The sequence below is a fragment of the Abramis brama genome (genome assembly GCF_963993115.1).
Source record: "Abramis brama genome assembly, chromosome: 6".
Taxonomy (NCBI): Eukaryota; Metazoa; Chordata; class Actinopteri; order Cypriniformes; family Leuciscidae; genus Abramis; species Abramis brama.
In genome coordinates, this window is record NC_139968.1 from 38,510,907 (window position 1) to 38,530,841 (window position 19,935).

At 33.8% G+C, this 19,935-nt stretch overlaps 1 protein-coding gene and 2 long non-coding RNA genes across 5 annotated transcripts in view; 2 read left to right on the plus strand and 1 right to left on the minus strand.

The window, feature by feature from the left end:
• The window catches only part of LOC311084193, a 101,558-nt gene extending 92,919 nt beyond the window's left edge, over window positions 1–8,639 (plus strand). The window contains exon 2 of the long non-coding RNA XR_014606460.1: window positions 8,375–8,639. This is a non-coding gene — a long non-coding RNA (uncharacterized lncRNA). The remainder of the gene's footprint in view (window positions 1–8,374) is intronic.
• The window catches only part of LOC311084178 (uncharacterized protein), a 108,549-nt gene extending 92,235 nt beyond the window's left edge, over window positions 1–16,314 (minus strand). Inside the window, exons 1-4 of the mRNA XM_084116085.1 lie at window positions 14,186–16,314; window positions 12,409–12,765; window positions 10,764–10,901; window positions 10,601–10,629 (exon numbers count right to left, since the gene is read on the minus strand). Coding sequence (XP_083972211.1) covers window positions 10,601–10,629; window positions 10,764–10,901; window positions 12,409–12,765; window positions 14,186–14,531 — 870 coding nt within the window. The 5' untranslated portion in view covers window positions 14,532–16,314. The remainder of the gene's footprint in view (window positions 1–10,600; window positions 10,630–10,763; window positions 10,902–12,408; window positions 12,766–14,185) is intronic.
• LOC311084190 lies at window positions 1,029–4,251 on the plus strand. Of its 3 annotated transcripts, none has more exons than XR_014606454.1 (4): window positions 1,029–1,286; window positions 3,539–3,619; window positions 3,778–3,876; window positions 3,983–4,251. It is a non-coding gene; the product is annotated as an uncharacterized lncRNA (long non-coding RNA). The 3 variants fall into 3 exon arrangements; XR_014606455.1 differs by lacking the exon at window positions 1,029–1,286 and adding an exon at window positions 2,963–3,095 and having other exon boundaries at window positions 3,983–4,250; XR_014606456.1 differs by lacking the exon at window positions 1,029–1,286 and having other exon boundaries at window positions 2,981–3,619; window positions 3,983–4,248.
• Window positions 16,315–19,935: the final 3,621 nt, after the last annotated feature.

The following is a 19,935-nucleotide window of genomic DNA, read 5'->3' on the forward strand; positions in this document are numbered from 1 at the left end:
AATTATCTGCAACTCAAATCAGCTGTATTATCCAAAATCATCAACAGAACTATCAACATTCACCTTCCTACCGCATTAGCAGATTTAATTAATATATCCTCCCCGAAAAAATTACTTTCCAAAATATACAAAATTATTGCTAATTCAAATAAAACCATAACTTTACCAACAATCAAATGGAAAGAAGACCTTTCGATTGTTCCTGATACCGACTTCTGGACTCAAATTTGTAAAAATATTTATTCCATGACTAAAAACGCCAACCTTCAGCTCATACAGTATAAGACTCTTCATAGAACACATTACACTGGGGAAAGGCTGGCTAAAATGGGATTCACATCAGGAATTTGCTCACACTGCTCACAAAACTGAAAACCCATCTATTCCGTGAGCACCTAACCTCAAAAAAAAAAAAAAAAAATCCTTTCCCTTTCCCTTTGAAACATCACTTATCAGGCTTATGCTACTCTGAATAATGCCTGAACTTTGTATTTGGAGCACTTCATGCGTTGTTGTTGTTTTTGCCTCTTCATGATGACTGGCTTAATTTAGTCCTAATTTGTAAGTCGCTTTGGATAAAAGCGTCTGCTAAATTACTAAATGTAAATGTAAATGTAAAACTGCCCGGACACATATATCCATTTGGAAAGACGTCACTGAATCCCTATCCCGCCTCCTGGGCTGCCACATCCCATTATCCCCCTTACTCTGTCTACTAGGTGATCTATCAACTCTCAATCAGGAAATAACAAACAAAAGGATGCTCCTTGTAGCCCTAGCCATCGCCAAGAAAACTATCTTCTTGAACTGGAAATCCCGAAGCACTATTCACATAACACACTGGAAAAATTTGCTCATAGACTACATCTCCCTGGAATATTTTGCACCTCATTACACACTCATCCTGATTAATTATATATTCTCTTATTATTATACATTTATACAAGGTTTTAGTAATATTGCACTGTAAAAAATGATTCCGCATTTTATTTGTTTCAATGTAATTTTGAAAGTTTATACAACTTGTGGTTTCTGAATTTGTTAATTCAACTTAACATGTTAAGTTTTCACTGTCTCAACTAGTCTGCAAGTTGACATAACTAGAGTATTTGCCGCCTCAACTTAAAAACATATGCTGAACCAGTAAGGTTAGTTCTCATTTTTTATCGCGAGATGAGATCACGTGAAGCGCGAAACAAACAGATCTCTCGCCTTGACTCCTTCATCGGCCATTGCTGGAGAGTTTATCGGCAGATGATTTAATTCTTCCACTATCATCAAATATGGTAAGTAAATATTCGTTAATATCAGTGGTGTAGTCTAGTTTTTTGTAGTGAGTATACTGTAATATACCCCCCCCCCCCCCCCATACTCACCCCCCATACTCACCCCCCATACTCACCCATCCCAGAGCGTCACCCCATAAGCACCACCACACTCACTAATGCATACAGTATGCATCGACATGAAATTGAGAGCATTAGGAAATATTAGGTGTTATCAACATGTCAATTTATTATAAGCAACACAAGACTTTAACAGCCAATGACATTTACAGCTGGGGAGACTGGACTGATTTTCTACTGTTTAGTGTTAATCACCATCTAATTTAGCCAGTTAAGAGCTACATTTAGCCTTAGATGTTATATGAATATGGTCCCTGAAGCACAGGTTTTATCAGCTGACAATTTTCCCCAAAAAATAAAATAAAAATAATAATAAAACATTATAGTCACAAATACAAATTTACTTTTAGAAATGGTGTTTAAAAAGAAAAAAGAAAAAAAAAGGTGTTATTGTTTTGGCAAGTTTACTTTTTAAATTATAACATGTATGAAAACTTGTGTGATATTCCCTTAAAATAACGTTTTAATAGATTTTATTATTATTATTATTATTATTATTATTATTTTAAAATTCATTTTACTGTGCAATTTCTTTCTAATTTCTTTGAGTTAGACCAAACTTTTATTTTGGTGGGTTGTAGACATTTGAGTTTCTGTGTGTTTTAATAAACTATTATTATTATTATTATTATTATTATTATTATTATTAGGCCTACTTGAAGTATACTCTACTGTGCAATAGTAATATATTTCTGTTATCATTTCTTCAAGTTATACCGAACTTTTATTTTGACAGGTTGTTTTGAAGACATTACAGTTTCTATGTGTAGGCTATATGAAACGAATGAATGACGATAGTTTTGTCAAATTAAATGGTGAAATTCTCGTGCAGTGACTCTCATAGCAGCTCTGCGATGAAAGTGCACGTGTATCCTATCCTACATCATGTCTCAATACAGTGAAACGCTGAAAACACCACGAGCGTGCGTGACTCACGCGTGCTTCAGTGTGTGTGTGTGTGTGTGTGTGTGTGCGTAGTGGAGCACAGCACACACTGAGCGATCATTCCCAGAGACGCGTAGAACAATTGCAGTCTCTTTTAACTTTAATATTCACAGACACTGGTCCATATTATATCCCTACTTTTGATTTATTCATTCAAAAATAGCCAAATTCCGTGATGACGTTCTGCTTAGCAAGCTCCATTTGTGACTGGATTCCGCGATTCGGTGTCGCTTCGCAAACACTGACGGGGTGAATTTATGAATGAAAGTGTGAAAGTTCTGACACAAAACGAAGTTGTTACGTATCCTCACGATTTTTTTAAGTGGGTATACGGAAATCCTTGGCCTTTTCTAGTGGGTATACGGCGTATACCTGCGTATCACGTAGACTACACCTAATATGATGTAATAACTTGTAAAATGACATATGAAGTAATCATCCATGTATTGTTCAATATCAACGTTTCTAGATCACATTGGACTGTTGCTAATCCAGTTTTACCAGTTTAACGTTACATAGGCTAATATATATATATATATATATATATATATATATATATATATATATATATTAATTATGTGAGAGAGACTGATATATGGATGAATGATAAAATAGCCTAGAGAGCGGGAAAAGCATGTCGTGAAAAATAACGCATTTCTACCATGTTTGTTCACTCTCATGTTCAAGTTATTTGCGCCAAAATCACCAAGTCTAATCACCATTCAGGCAAAGCAGCGTCGACGCGTGAGTACGACAACAACGAGCTGACAAATAATGTAACGTTAATTTAATGTAAAACTGTGTGAGTGGTGCGGCAGGATTATCAGAATCCTCCGGTGTTCGAGATGGACGCTCCATAACTGAAAAGTTGTTGTACAACTGTCTAGTTTTACTTATTAAATGTCGAACTTAAAAGACTGTGGTCAGTTATGTTTAGTTTATTGTGGGAGATTATGTAACTATAGCAACCGCTTAACCATCGCAGTGTTTTCCCCAGAACTAGTGAAATGCTTAGCAGCTAATACTGTCCTAATAAGGTCTTAATAGTAATGTCAATAAATATATATCCACAAATTTGGTGATAAACTATTATTGATCTAGTCTTGATCTTGATTGTGTATGTGTACTCGGTTTATTAAATGTTAGTTGACTTAATTGTTCTTTTCTTTTGCCCTTGACCAATAAAGTGGAGCAGCAAGTTCTGTTTATTCAAGACAACCAATGAACGCATTGTCAGAAGGCACTACAAGCTGAAGCACTGCCATCATGTAAGTAACTGTCTGCTTCCCTGCATCTATAAAGACTGTGTGTGTTCATTTAGAACTGAGTTTGCTCTAAAAAATACATTTGTCCAGGGACCATACACAATCTGTCCCGCTCTGTGCTGCAGCTTTTACGTTGAACTGTGATCTTTATGCTTTCTCAGAGACCTGTGGCATTACAGGCAGACAGGAGAGTTAAAAAAGGATCCTCCAGTATCTGATATGGAAAAAGAGGTGGCCGGTTCTTTTTTTGTGAGAGACAGGTAAAGTCCTACACTGCTGAAAATGGTGTTTAGATGAATATGTAGATATATTATTTTGCAGTGTTGTTTAACATGCTGCTGTTATGTTTGTGTCATTTAATATTAGTTTAGATCAGTGCAGAATTCAACATGCTAATTTCACTGGACCTGAGCAAGTCCTTTTATGAGGGTCTTGACTGGCATCTACCAAAACTGTTGTGTCTACCGTTCAAGCGCTTTGCTGACATTGCTGAAATGAGGACCATAATGGACAGCCTAGATAAAAATGTAAGTACATATATTTCTACTGTACTTTTTTCATAAACATTATGGGCACTTCCTTTCTTGCCATTTCTGTTGTCGTGCATATTTTTTATTAGTGCTGCAAAATATTGAAGAAAAAAGTAATATGTCATTTGTTAATGCGTATTTAAAATAAATTAAAATTAGTCACCTTCTAGTCAATCATTTTATAATGACATATTAAAGGTGGTATCAGCGATTTCAGGCCCAAACATAAATGATCACATTCATCTAATATTTCCTAACGATCCGCTAGCTGCCCGCCCCATAAGCATGCTGTCAAAAAAACGCGTCTCTCTAGGTAGCCTAGGCTCTGAGATCTGCACACAAAAACAGTTGGTATCAACATCACTCAAAACCAAAATAAATAGTGTTCCAACCAATCATCGACAGGGGCGGGTGTTGTGAGGTTTTGCGCTCGTGCACGGCTGCCTATGACGGCTGCACGCGAAAACCTCACAACACCCGCCCCTGTCGATGATTGGTTGGAACACTATTTATTTTGGTTTTGAGTGATGTTGATACCAACTGTTTTTGTGTGCAGATCTCAGAGCCTAGGCTACCTAGAGAGACACGGTTTTTTGACAGCATGCTTATGGGGCGGGCAGCTAGCGGATCGTTAGGAAATATTAGATGAATGTGATCATTTATGTTTGGGCCTGAAATCGCTGATACCACCTTTAAGTTTTATCTTTGATAATCAAAATTACATTTTGGAAGAAAAAAAGTCCCCTGTGAAATCAATTTCTTTAGGCCTTAAAATATTGTAGCTTGATTGTAACATTTTATAATGCTTCATTTAGTGTACAGATGCAAAATGCCTCCGTTTATTCACAGTGTATAGTATTTGACCTAAGTCTCTCAGTTTAAAGGTTTTTTACAGGATAGTTCATTCAAAAATGAAAGTTCTCTCATCAATTACTCACCCTCATATTGTTCCAAGCCTGTAAGACCTTTAATCTTCTTCGGAACACTAAATAAGACTTGGTGTACTCATGTTGTGTTTAAGTGGTTGAGCTTCAGTGTTGTATGTGTGAAAGCACATTTTGAAGTTTGTCATTTTTCGGGGCATGACTCTAGGAATCATCGCAGTGGTGGAAGATGTGATAGACCCAATTCCATGCAACTCTAGTGATGTGGCCCTTGTAATCGAGGAAGCAGTTGTTCTGCGAGGATTTGGTGACATACAAATGACATTGCTTTATGCTCTCAACATAAACTACCCCAGAAAACACCTCAGATACACTTTCGAGGTGATTCATGAACATTGGAGCTGATACCTGCAGTGCAAGAGTGCACTCTCTTAAAAATACATTGTTGAATTAAAGATGTTGTTGAGGTAAGGTATGTATTTCTACAAAGAGCCTGTGTTTTCATCTGTATTTTTTTGTTTACCCATGTTTTTACAAGTTCTCTGCATCAAGGGCCTGACATCATTTTCATTGTTTAACTTTGTTTAATTTTACTTGGCTAAAACATATATTAAGATTTCATGTGGTTTAAAGTTATTTCACAGTTAAAGAGGTATTATTAATGTGAAAAATCTTAAAGTGTTAGTTTAACCTAAATTAAAATTATTTTGTTAAATGTTAGATCTCATGTTGCTCCAAACCTAAAAGACCTTTGTTTATCTTTGAAACATAAATTAAGATATTTTTTTAAATGAAATCTTTGATCTTTCTGTCCCTCCTTTGACATCCTATTCAACTAATACTTTCAAGGTCCAGAAAAGACATCCTTAAAGTAATCCAAGTGACGTCAGTGGTTTATATATTTGTTTACATGCAGCAGTGTCAGCTTTCGCGTCGACACAAGAATCATGTGCTGCTATGTTCTTGTAAACATTTGATGGAGAAAACTATTTAATAAATAAAATGGAATGAAACACTGACAATGCTTCATAAAACCTAGGTTAAACCACTGGAGTCACTTGGATTACTTTAAGGATGTCTTTTCTGGACCTTGAAAGTGCTAGTTGCTTAGGCTGTCAAAGGAGGGACAGAAAGCTCACCGATTTTATTAAAAAGATCTTCATTTGTCTACCAACAATGGAAAGTATTAACAGGTATTAACAGGTGAGCAACTTTTTTTGTGTGAACTGAGACTTTAAGATTTTTCACATAAATATACCCCCTTGTGAAATAACTTTAAAACACATGAAATCTTAATATATGTTTTAGCCAAGTAAAATTTAAAAAAATTAAGCAATGAGAATGCATGTCAGGTCATCAATGCTGAAAACTTGTACAAACATGAAAAAAATCCCACATGAATACACTTTCTATGCATTTTTCAAATACATTTTTATCTTTAAACTTCATGCAATTGTGATATAATTGTATTCCTTTGAATATGTTGTTGTTCTTAACATTTATTGATTTGTAAGGAACAATAAAACCATTTGTATGGAAAAATCTGTTATTTATTTGGTTGAGTGTGCTATATTGCAAGTTGAGAAAATATGCTAAATTAAGTTCAATGAACATACACTTTAGTACAGATAACTTGAAAATGTAAGTTATCGTATTTCAACTAATATTTAGAAGTCCAGGTAACTTGAACATGTAAGTTATTGTATTTCAACTAATCTTTACAAGTCCAGGTAACTTGAAAATGTAAGTTATCGTATTTCAACTAATCTTTACAAGTCCAGGTAACTTGAAAATGTAAGTTATCGTATTTCAACTAATCTTTACAAATCCAGGTAACTTGAAAATGTAAGTTATTGTATTTCAACTAATCTTTACAAGTCCAGGTAACTTGAAATAAGTTGTTGGCTCAACTATTTTAACTATGTCAACTAAACTTTTTAAGTTGAACATACTTAGTAGATTAAGTCAATAAAACTTAACTGAGTCAAAGCAAAAAAATAACTAAAAAATGTAAGTTGAGTGAACAATTTTTTTTTTACAGTGTGTGAGTATTTTCATTATTATAATTATTATTGACATTATGGTTATTAATATTTTCAATATCATAGAAACATTTAACAGTGATGGAATGATGGCGATGTGATGATAATTTGCTTGATATAAGGACGGTAATGGTATAATGTATATATTAAATGATTAAAATAAATAAATGGATACATGAAATGATGATGACAATAGTGATATAAATATATAAAATATAAAAATATAACCAAATCAAGTCAACACCTAACACAACACACATGATTTTAATGCACCAAATGCTGATTTTAATGCACTTCACCTTCTTTTAATGCACCATCTTAGTTTAGGCATACATACAAATAGTAACTGTACAGTGAATGAGAAGAAAGGGAAAGAAAAAAAATAAAAAAGGGGGAAAAATGAGGGGGAAAAAAAGAGGAGGAAAACACATGCACACTGACACAGAAACTAGGAGAGGTGTGGTATGTGTTGGGTGTGTGTCTCACGTGTGTGTATTGTTATTATTGTTATTATTATTATTATCATTATTACTGCTATTATTATTATTATTGATATCACTGTCGCCGTCATTGCAAAGTGTTATCATCATCGCCATCTTTAGCATTACTATTATTAGATTTTTCTTTATTATTACTATTGTTGTTATTATTATTATTACTATTGTTGTTATTATATTATTATTGATATAACTATTGCAATTGTACTTTCAATACAAAATATTATCATTATCGCCATGTTTAGTATTACTATTATTACTGTTATTACTGTTGCTATTATTATTGATATAAATGTTGTTATTATTATTATTGTTATTATTGATTTTATCAATATCAATAGCATCACTTTTTTGTGTGTTAATATGAGTACCAATACTGTTGTTATTATCACTATTATCAATGTTATATATTATTATTATTATTGATATTACTATAGCCGTCAACACAACTTATCACCATCCTTAGTATCATTATTGTATTATTACTGTCATTGTTATCACTGATATTACTGTTACCGTCACCACAAAATATTATTATCATTATTATTATACATGCTATTACTATTTAAATACTATTTAATACTTCTACATATTACTAGTATTATTTGTCGTTGCTGTTTTTTTCATTACTGTTATTATTACTGCTGTTTTATTGTTGTTTTTGTGTTCTGTTGTTGTGTTCTGTGTTTACCTTATGTATAATAAAAACACGAAGACAAAAACGTGCTTTATGATACAAAATGCATATTGTTGTTTAATGAGTACAATACAAATATCTGTGAAATATGCTTAATACCAGTAGAAGGCTTATGCAACAGTCAGTAACACTTATGGAAGATATATAAAAAATACATTACATAAACTCATATTAGGCATTTTGTTGCTTTTCTCCAGTGTCTTTCAGTGCAGTTTTACAGGTTCAGTTCCTGAGATTCAGAGTTTGGTCAAGGACACAATGGTGATATTTCATGGATCAACCCCTGCAGGATTTGAACCTTTTACACTTTAACCACAAAGATACGACACCGCAAACAAAGTGCTTCATGAACTTGAACATTTTCTGCTGAAAACACCAGTTTAGAGTAACATTAATGTTAGAAATAACGTCATACTGGTGTTTTCATCAGGGATGTTCCTCTGTAGTGTTGTGAAAATGCTAATACTGAAATTGTGAATATAACATTACCAGTATCGGTAGTATTGGCGTGACCTGTGTGTTGTTTCACTGACAGCTTCTCCATCAGTAGGAATTACTTGAAGTTGTTAAAAAATGTTCATCTTGATAAAGTATTCATGTTCACAACCTGTTATAAATGAATATAAACATAAGCAGAAAAAAAAACATGCAGGTCTTGCAGTGTAGATGCTTATTAAAGTCCCACAGAAGGGCCTGGACCGCACAGGTTTGTTTGATGCCTAGATGTAATTTCCACTCAAACAGGAAGCTAAGGCAGGACATATTGAATGTCATAGGGCCTCCCCCTTTTCAAATAGCCAATAGCGGTTAGTTTACCTCACAGACTGCAATTCGTACTTGACAGCACCATGAAGCGAATCCCAGCGCTGATGATACATTGGATTCAGTAGTAGAGCCATTTCATTCTTAATCACCGTACAGTTGGAAAACAGAATAAAATTCGAGCATTTGAGTAAGCGAACACACATCTCCAGCACATATTGCTCCCTGACGTGTCAACAGTGGCTTTGGCCAGGTGGTGTTTATAGCATAGGGGGCGGAGCTTTAGATTCTAGAGAGCGCTTGATTGGACAGAGTCTGCGGTGATGTCATAAAAACCTGTGATCCATTTTAGCGGAAGTGAGAGACTAAGTTTTGAAAGCTTATATCTCCTAAATGCAAATTTTGCCATTCTTCCGGAGCGCATTAACTTATTCATAACCTTAAGGCTAACATATTCATACTGAAAGCTAAAAAAACTCAAATTATGATTTCAGGGGGTCTTTACAGATTACAGAGAAACGGAGAAATCACTTCCTGACTGTTTCTGTCTGAGTCAATTTAGCAGCTTTAATAAACATTTACACTCTGAAAATCCTCAAGCGCTCTCTGTACTATTGGAGCTAATGGTAATGTTCTCCTTTGTTTCTTACTAATTAACCGTTTGCCTTTTCTGAAGCAATGTTTGCATATTTTCAAATATATTTAGGCTATTATTTAAATAACTAATAAACAAACTATTTTGAATTAGTTAAAATTGGTGTCAAGGTGAAATGTCTCTAGTATTGGTGCCAACTAAAGAAATCTTGGTATCGTGACACTCTTTCTCTGTGATGTGAGTTTCTTCTCGTTTCCCATCTTCTCTTTTAAAGGGATAGTTCACTTTGAAATTAAATTTTGGTATGTTTAATTTGGACGATGTGGAATTGTTTTAATTTGGACTCTGTGCATGCTCTTTGAGACAGTACCCATAGACCTGCATGAAATGACTGACAGACAAGAACGGTTTGACCTAAAAATATAAAAATTTAAACTACTGTGGAAAAAAAGACACCTACATCTTGGATGCCCTTGAGGTAAGCTAAAACATACCAAAATTTAATTTCAAAGTGAACTATCCCTTTAATGAAAGTATCAAAACAATAGTGTTATGTGGGCGTCTCATTGGCCGCCTCAGCCTCAGCCTGATTAAGGTTCTAGTCACTGAGATTCTTCATCAGAAAAGTGTCTCTCTGATCAGGGGGCGAGTCTTCAGCTCCACTTTCCTGTTTATTAAAAAACACAGATAAACAGAAAGAAAAAGATATAAACCGGATTGATGTTTGAGTTACACAAAGGCTTGGAATCGCAAAAAATAACTAAATATCTTAAAATGTAGGATGTTTCTCTTCACATTTATTAGAATAATTCATCTTTCCTAAACAACCTGCACATTTAAATGCTTGAAATATTATTTAAATAAATTACTCTAAGTATATAATAATGTAAAATGTAAATCACACACAAACATTTTATCAGCGCACAGATGTGAATCTGTTTTGCAGTCAGACAGATTCAGTTGATGTAGTTTCTCACCTGATTAAAGCGCTCCGTCCTGTTCGCTTCTGGAGGAAAAACAACAAACTCTATTAAACACTTTACTTTGGTTAGAGTAAAATATTGAAAATTCTCACATTTCCATCTCAAATCTTAAATCTCATATTTCCATCTTTTTAAATAATTTGTATGTTACACTCACCGTTCCTTCTTGCTCTGCGCTTGCAATAACAGTAAATCACAGCAACAATCAGAAGAATAACAGCAACAGCTATAGCTACAGGAATAGCAACATCTCCATATTTTCTTGGAAAGGATGGAGTCAGACCTGCATCTCGATCTGGAAGAGTTAAAGAGTTAAAGACAGACAGTCATTGTTATTAAGAAAGTAACTTATAAATCAACAATAGTTTTGTCTGATATTTATTTCTACACTGTGGTCATCCGTTGTATGATGTTGATTTAACTGGTAAATGGCTCCATCTTGTGTGTTTTTGAAGAACTAGCAGCTAAAACACTTTTTAAAGACTATTTATACATTCATTTTTCATCTTAAAGGGATAGTTCGCCCAAAAATGAAAATTCTGTCATCATTTACTCACCCTCAAGTTGTTTCAAACCTTTATGTAGGAAAAAAAATACTATGGAAGTCAATGGGGTCCATCAACTGTCTGGTTACCAACATTTTTCAAAATATCTTCTTTTGTGTTCAGCAGAAAAAAGAAATTCTTACAGGTTTGAAACAACTTGAGGGTGAGTAAATGATGACAGAATTTTCATTTTTGGGGCGAACTATCCCTTTAATAACAGTAACTTTTTTTTTGCATGTGAATAATTATTTTGTCAAACATGACCTCAATGAAAACATTTACTGGCTTGATATAAATATTTTATGAACATATTTTTTTTGTTAACTTCAAACCCACTGCACTTTGGATTCTTGGTGAACAAAGAAGAAGAAAAAAATAGATGTATTTAAACTGATGATAATAAAAGGTGATAAGAGATGATATTGACCAGAACAAAACAGTTAAACTACCACCAATAGAAAAACTAGTTTGTTTTAAATCATAAAGCACTGAATTTAAAGTTAAAGCTATAAATTACAGTTTAAGAGAACATGTGTTTTTCTACACTACCAGTCGATAGTTTTGGTAAGATTTTTTTATTATTTTTAATATTTATATTTTATATATTACATTAAGTCTCTTCTGCTCACCAAGGCTGCATTTTTTTTTTTTTTTTTTTTTAAAAATATTATTGTTATGGAAATTTAAAATAATGGGTTTCTATTTTAATATATTTTAAACTTTACTTTATTCCGGTGATCAAAGCTGAATTTTCAGCATCATTACTCCAGTCTTAAGTGTCACATGATCCTTCAGAAATCATTCTAATATGATGATTTGATGCTCAAAAAACATTCATATAATTATCAAAGTTGAAAATAGTTATTTTACATTTTTTACATTTACTTTGATGAATAGAAAGTTCAAAAGAACAACATTTATTTTAAATAAATAACACATAGAAACAAAAACACACAAAAAACAGCTGTTTTACACAGTAATCATATTTCACAATATTATTATTATTATTTTGTATTTGTTTTTTAATCGAATAAATGCAGCCTTGGTGAGCGGAAGAGATTTCTTTCAAAAACATAAAAAATCTTACCGATCCCAAACTTTTCTCTGGTAGTGTATGTACTTAGAAACTTAGGCTGTTTCAAATAAATATAGATAAAGAAAAATAGAAAACACTCCTGAATGTCACTGCAAAAGTATTAAACACATTAATGATTTGATTTAAATGGACAAGACTTGCTTTTAAACATGAAAACTCACCATGAACTATATCACTGAAGAACTGTACGTGTACACTGAATCTGTGGCTGTTGCTGATGCTGAAGCTGCCGATGATGCTGATGATCACTAGTGTATATTCTCCAGAGTCTGTGTTTCTGGTGTTCATGATGGTCAGAGATCCAGTCTGATGATCCAGCTTCAGTCTGTCTCTGAATCTCTCAGTACCTTCATTACACTGAACATCTGTACAGATCTGACTGAGATCTCCAGTGATCTGAGCGATGCGAATGCCATTATTATACCATCTAATTATGTCTTGTTGGTGTGTTTGAACACTAGTGTTTAGAGTGACTGAATCTCCCTCCATCACTGACACTTTATCAACACCAGACACATCTGAAGAAGAAACAATTAACATTAGCCAAACAAATGCATAATAGTGCTTTGAAAAAACTTTTTTACATATCATAAAGATTGTGAGTAGAGAGATATGTCTGGATTCACAATGAACATTTATTTCATTAACATCATACAACCATGAATATTATGATACTCCAGGAAATTGTGCCATTTCCCAAAACATTAAGATACAATGGAAGAATAAAAATGTTATTGTTATTATTTTACAGTTTTAATCTTACAATTAAATAACAGTTTTATTCACCCACACTAGTAACAACTGATGACATCACGGCTTGATCTTTGCTTGACCAATCAGCGGAAAGAGGCGTTTTATTCCCGCCCGTGTAGAGATGGAAAAATACAACGTGTTTATGCAGTTTGGCTTTACTGTCTTTCCATTTGGCGGATTACAACAAAGTTTGATGAAAACACAAACAAAAATATGAAAAAAAAAAGAAAAAGATTTGCGTTTTTTTTTACGTTCATGAGAAGGGTCGAATATGTACGGAAGCGTATTGCATTCACTTGAGGAAAAAAAATCTACTCTGTTTTTCTGAATTAACGACTTAATTATCTCAGAATTACGAGATCATTTTAATGAAAAAAAATTTTTTTGCTCTGTTTTTCTGAATTAATGACTTAATTATCTCAGAATTATGAGAACATTTTTCATAAAAAAATATTTTTTTCTGTTTTTCTGAGTTAACGACTTAATTATCTCAGAATTATGAGATAATTTTTCATTTTAAAAAAATTGCTCTGTTTTTCTGAATTAATGACTTAATTATCTCAGAATTCTGAGATAATTAAGTCATTAATTCAGAAAAACAGAGCAAATATTTTTATTTCAAGAAAAAATTATCTCAGAATTCTGAGATAATTAAGTCATTAATTCAGAAAAACAGAGCAAAAACTTTTTATTCATGAAAAATTATCTCGTAATTCTGAGATAATTAAGTCATTAATTCAGAAAAACAGAGTAGATTTTTTTTTCCTCAAGTGAATGCAATACGCTTCCGTAAATATGTGATAAATGAACGATTTCTTTGTTTTTCCGATTAAGACAAAAACGAGAACACAATTTATCTGAAGGTTCACGGATCAATAAATAATAAATGCTTTGAAATGGATGGATGATATGACGAGAAGCTGACATCTTCACCAGAACAAAACAGTTAAACTACCACCAATAGAAGAACAAGTACACTTTAAATCATAATGCACTGAATATGAAGTTAAAGCTATAAATTACAGTTTAAGAATAAATGTGTTTTTGTAGAAATTATCTTTATGCTGTGTGTGAATTAATATACAGGTAAAGAGAAAACACTCCTGAATGTCACTGCAAAAGTACTAAACACTTTAATGAAGTGATTTAAATGGACAAGACTTGCTTTTAAACATGAAGACTCACCATAATCAGAAACAATGAAGATCTTTACACTGATGCTGTTGCTGCTGCTGATGATCTGTAGTTTATAATCTCCAGAGTCTGTGTTTGTGATGTTCATGATGGTCAGAGATCCAGTCTGATGATCCAGCTTCAGTCTGCCTCTGAATCTCTCTTTACACCGAAAATCTGTACAGATATCACGCTGATCTCCAGGGATTTGAGCGATGGGAATGACATTATAAAACCACATAATCAGGTATTGTTGGTTTGTTTGAACACCAGTGTTTAGAGTGACTGAATATCCCTTCTCCACTGGCACTTCTTCTGGATCAACACCAGACACACCTGGAGAAGAAACAATTAACATTAGTCAAATAAATGCATAATAGTGCTTTGAAAATATTTTTCTAGACATCATAAAGATTGTGAGTAGATGTCTGGATTTATAATGTAACACAGAAGAACATCACTGATTTACACTTTCACTCATCAGACAAAAATACACGAGTCTCATGGAGGATCTTGAACAACTTATGTTCAACTTATGTTCTCTTACAACACATTAATATTATGAGTATTACCCATAATAATATGTAAGAAAATTGTGCCCTTTCCCAAAACATTAAGGTACAATGGAACGTTTATCATTTTAATCTTTATCATTTTTACTGTTTCAATCTTACACTTAAATCAAATTGCATGTTAACTACTTACACTACATTCAATGCACATTTCAGTTTATGCACAGGTATCAACATTTACTCACAGTACAGGGCTCTACGCTAACTTTTTCCCCAAGGAGAACATGTGCTCCTAAATGAAAAAAATTAGGAGCACACAAAGAAATATAGGAGCACAGTGAAAAAAGCTGATTAAACTGCTCAATTCATATGGATAAGTCTAGTTTTATAATCTTTTTATGAACTTTTTTTCGAAGCATCAAAGTGGTAGTTGTGTAGCTGTCAATGGAGGGAAAGAAATCTCTCAGTTTCATCAAAAAGTTCTTCATTTGTGTTGCGAAGATGAGTAAAAGTCTTACGGGTTTGGAACGACATGATGGAGAGTAATAAATGACAGAATTTTCTATTTTGGGTGAACTACCTGTTTAATAATTATGCAATTATTATTTTTAGCCTACTTCAAAATATCTAAAACAAAAGAATGGACACCTCAATAAAGTATAAAGTGCTAAAAACAAAACAAATGCTTGCTTGCTTTTTTCCTTTGCAGTTGCAGTCGGCTACATTAAGATGTCCTCAAAAATGAGTTTTTGTCGACTTCCTGTCCTCCTGTCCTCGACTGTTCAGGGGTGCGTTTGTTCGTACGATGCATCGTTGGAGAAATCAACTAGCTAGTCACGACTGTTTCTCGAAACCATTGCCGAGTCCCAATTCGCATACTATCCGTCCTAAATAGTATGCGAAACTAGAATTAGTACGTCCCAAATCGTAGCATGTTGAAATGAGTGTTCCAAAGATACCCGGATGGTCTACTATTTCCGGTTAGAATTCGAAGTGCAGATCAATGCACACTCTAACGGCTAATATTGCCCACAACCCATTGCGTGCGGGAGGGAGGAGCTTTGCGGTGATGATGGTGATGTAAACCTGGCAGTCGGATGCAGCAACGGAGATGCGCCCTCAGTTTTTAAGTGTAAGAATTCAAATGTTTAACCCTAATTAAAGTTATATTTTATTGTCTCGTAATATTAATGGGTTTATGTTGTGCCAAAAAAGTACCGTGTTTATCTTGTAGGGTCCGATGAAGATACCGAGCGCCTCATTGCAGGCTACAAAACAATAAATAAAAAGGCTCTAGTACAGTGTCATGCAAGTGTCTTTTTTTATGTATTTCTTTTGATGTTTCTGTCTGACTTATTTGTAGTAATACTGTGGCTGTACATATGTTAAAGGAGAACTCCGGTCAATTTTAACATTGAGCTCATTTTTTTGAACATTTGGAGTGCTGTCAATACAGAGAACAACGACATTGGTGTTGCCTACACCGTGTTATCCTCTTTTTAAAATTTGCACCCTGTTGACTTCAATGGGGCAAGTTTTAAACCTGCTTTTAGCCTCTTAACATCCTTGATGTGTCATTACAAGTGCACAGGTCATGTGAGTGATTCCTTCGGAGTGAACGCGGGTCAATCTGACTGCAGTAGATGTGAAAGATATGGATAAAAATGATATTTATTTAGCCAGCGCTCATACCTGTATTTACATCCTGTTTTCGGTCAAAGTCCATAGTAATCAATTGTCGAGTTCACGCACATGATCATAGGTACTAAACCAATGCGCGTGAACCGTATTGACGCATCCGTATCCCCCCACAGCGCTTAATGTCATGGCGATTGTGAAACACGGAACACCTCACTTGCATGATTGTATGGTGAAATGTCTTATTTTTCATGTTAGGCAGGTCAAATTTGATCAAGAAAAACGCACTGTGGCCAATTCAGCGTGAGTGAGTGACGCAGCTAAAAATAGACTCGGCGCCGAAACAATCGCGGCGATAGCAAGCCTCCAATTCATTTTATGACGGATATATCAATCCAGCTAGCAAGCCAATAAGTTAAGAACCAATTTTGCACAGTTACAGTCAAATTCGGGATCGTTAGACTGGTCTAACACAGAATTTGCACGTTGCGTGAGTAAATTAAGCTATCGAAGGGACACTTAAAACAATTCACCTCGCATAACTTTCACTGCTGTTGCATATTTCACTCAAAATTATGATATAAGTTACACATCCTCTTACAGTGAGGTAAATTCTTTATTATAAATACTCAAGCAAGATAATACTTACCAATAACGAATACGACGTTGCAGTCCTTGCGGCGGCAGACGATAAAATGGCGTCCACATCCTCTGAGCATGTTCTTCTCTGAGCTTGTCTTGCACATGCGCAAATGGCGCTCTCCGAAGCCAAATAAATTTGAGTTAACCAAATTAAATTATATCTCATAGATGACACTATTTATACATTTTACGTTAGACTTATTAAATATATATACGTTTTATTCCTAATTAGATATATTTAAATAAAGTGAACACAATTTAAATGTGTCATACCTAAGAAGGCCTTGAATCATTTTTTTGAGTGTAGCTAACGTTAGCCTTTTTGTAGACAAGGGTAAAAATTTGATTAAAATTAGTTGACATTAAAGTAGACCAATTAAATACATTAAGTCTGTTAATATCAAAGAATGTCATCATTAATTATTTAATCAGATTTACCTTTTTACCTTTTTTTAATTATCGGACCTTTTCTCCTAAAACTATAAATTGAATTAATGCCGGAGTAATTATTTTACTTTATATAATTTATGTAGACTATACTTAAATTAGTTCTTATAAAACGTAAGTATTAAAATGGATCAATGTTAATTTAACTGTGATATGAAGTTGCCAGCCATTTACAATATAAAACAATACAAATATTATTTATTATTACACAATATTTTTGACAATGGCATTCATCTTTTATTTTAGTGAAGTTGAGGAATTTGACAGGGTGATTGCAAAAAGAATGAGAAAAGAAACAACATTTGCCTACCAGAAAGTAATTATTTTACCTTAAGCATTTACATTACATTTTACATTTATTCATTTAGCAGACGCTTTTATCCAAAGCGACGTATAAATGAGGAGTTTTTTTAATGCAATTGAAGATGAAAAGTAAAGTCACTAACACAATTCTTTCTTCCTTTTTTCTTTGCTTTGTCCTGTTTACAGCAATGACGGTGATCAAGGTGATCGTTAAATAAAGTACAGAATTGTTTTGGTGTTTTGTCTATTATTTGAGTTTTGCTTTACATTCAAAATATCAAAAAACAGGTTTTGTAATGTTAGCATGGTATAATGTTACCATTATAGGTTGAACTGAAAGAAAAAATGGAATTTGAAACATTGTACAAAAACAAACTAAAACATTATATAGCAATATAATATCACATAATATTTTTCAGAAGATAGTTCAATCTGTATTTGTATCCCTTACATCAGTAATTTTCTTTCAATTACACCCACGCTCAAAAAATAAATACTGGGTAATTAGTTTGAGAATGATTTTTGTTTTGGCACATGCATTAAGCAGGGAACGCAAATATTTATTTGGATAACTTTGAATAAAAAGAGACCGTAATATTGCATCGTAATGTTTTCAATGGCATTTGGATGTCATCGAAAAACGAGGGGTCTTGGAATGCGGGACTCTGGGTGCGGGACTAGATGCAGCAGGCTCCGAGTCTGCAGCTTCATAATGTTGGGGCTAAGGGGGCTTAAGCCCCGAATGTTTTTAGTAAAGCCCCGAATATTTTGTTCCCTTGTCTTTCTCATAGAGCAAAACAATTAATCAGAAAAAAAAAAATGTGAATAAGATTACATTAGCCGCGATTACCATGAAAAGTGCATATTACAGTTTTATTTATAATATCCCCTTTGCATTAAAGGAACTTACGACGTGCGTTTGCAGTGTTGAGCATTGTAGCCAATCACAAACATGTCTGTTGAACGCATCGGCCAATCAGAGGCGTTTAAATGAGTCGCTGTGCTGAAGATGTGTTTTGCGCGAGCTCACCGAGTTCTACACTTTCGCAAACCTGTCATTATTGGCAATAAACTTAAGATGCAAATAAAGGATTCACTTCAATGTATTTGATGTTCTTGATACTGCTCTGATGTGCTTCATTAAGCGCTGCTCTGTTTGTTGTTAGGATGACTAAAAGTTCAGCGGTAGCTCATCAATGTCAAAATGAAAAGAAGTGAACGAATGCCTGGCAAAATGTAAGTAGATAAACATTTAACATTTGACTGTTTTAAAATAGAAATGTTCAACTACCGACAGTGTCTGGTGACGCAAATTACTCAACTTTTTTATTTATTTATTAAAATTTGCCATTTTGAATTGAAAATATGCTATAATTCCCTTGATTCATTTAGAGAGAATGCATGCATAATTAAAAAATAAATTATTATTTCCAAATAGTTACAATTATTTCACTAATACAAAAAGCCTTTCTTTTTTTATTCACTTAAATCGCTTTTATAATTAATGAATTCCTTTAAATAAAAATAGGTTGTGCTAAAGCCTCCACTGACCTTAGAACCGCCCCTGGTGGCGACGCCATTATTTCACGAGTTAAAATGAAAGTAGGGGAGAGCGGGGTATGTTGTCACACTTTTCACACTGTCTAACATTTACTGAGCACCATACATCAAAATGGTATAAATCTCATACCAAATGAAAGAAGGAAGTCTTGGGAACATATGTTGTATTCATAACATCTTCATATCTTATCTCATTACGGAGTTGTAGACTGTTGAATAGCGAGTGTGCACTTGTGACAATTTGCCCCATCGGCGGGTAAGTTGTCACGCTAGGGAGGGTAAGTTGTCACACTAGATTATCTAAAAATAAGAACACAACAACTTAATTGTGAATATTGATTTTAATTTTTAAATTCAAAACAGAACTGGAAATATAAACATCCGTGCCTGGAGAATCTGGAAAAACAATTATTTCAAACCAAATAATGCACATTTCAATTAAGTGGCAAGACCACTTTACTTTGAACTTTAAACTCAAACGTTCTATGGCTTGCACATAGATCCTGATAACTGAATGGAATGCTGCAGATAACTTAACCTCTGAACAAAACAGATGCCCTGTATCTGACTAATCGGACTCATCTCCAAAGTCACAATTCTGACACATAAATTGCCTAGCCTGAGGTGCAAGCATCATGGGCCCAATTGTTGCATTTTACA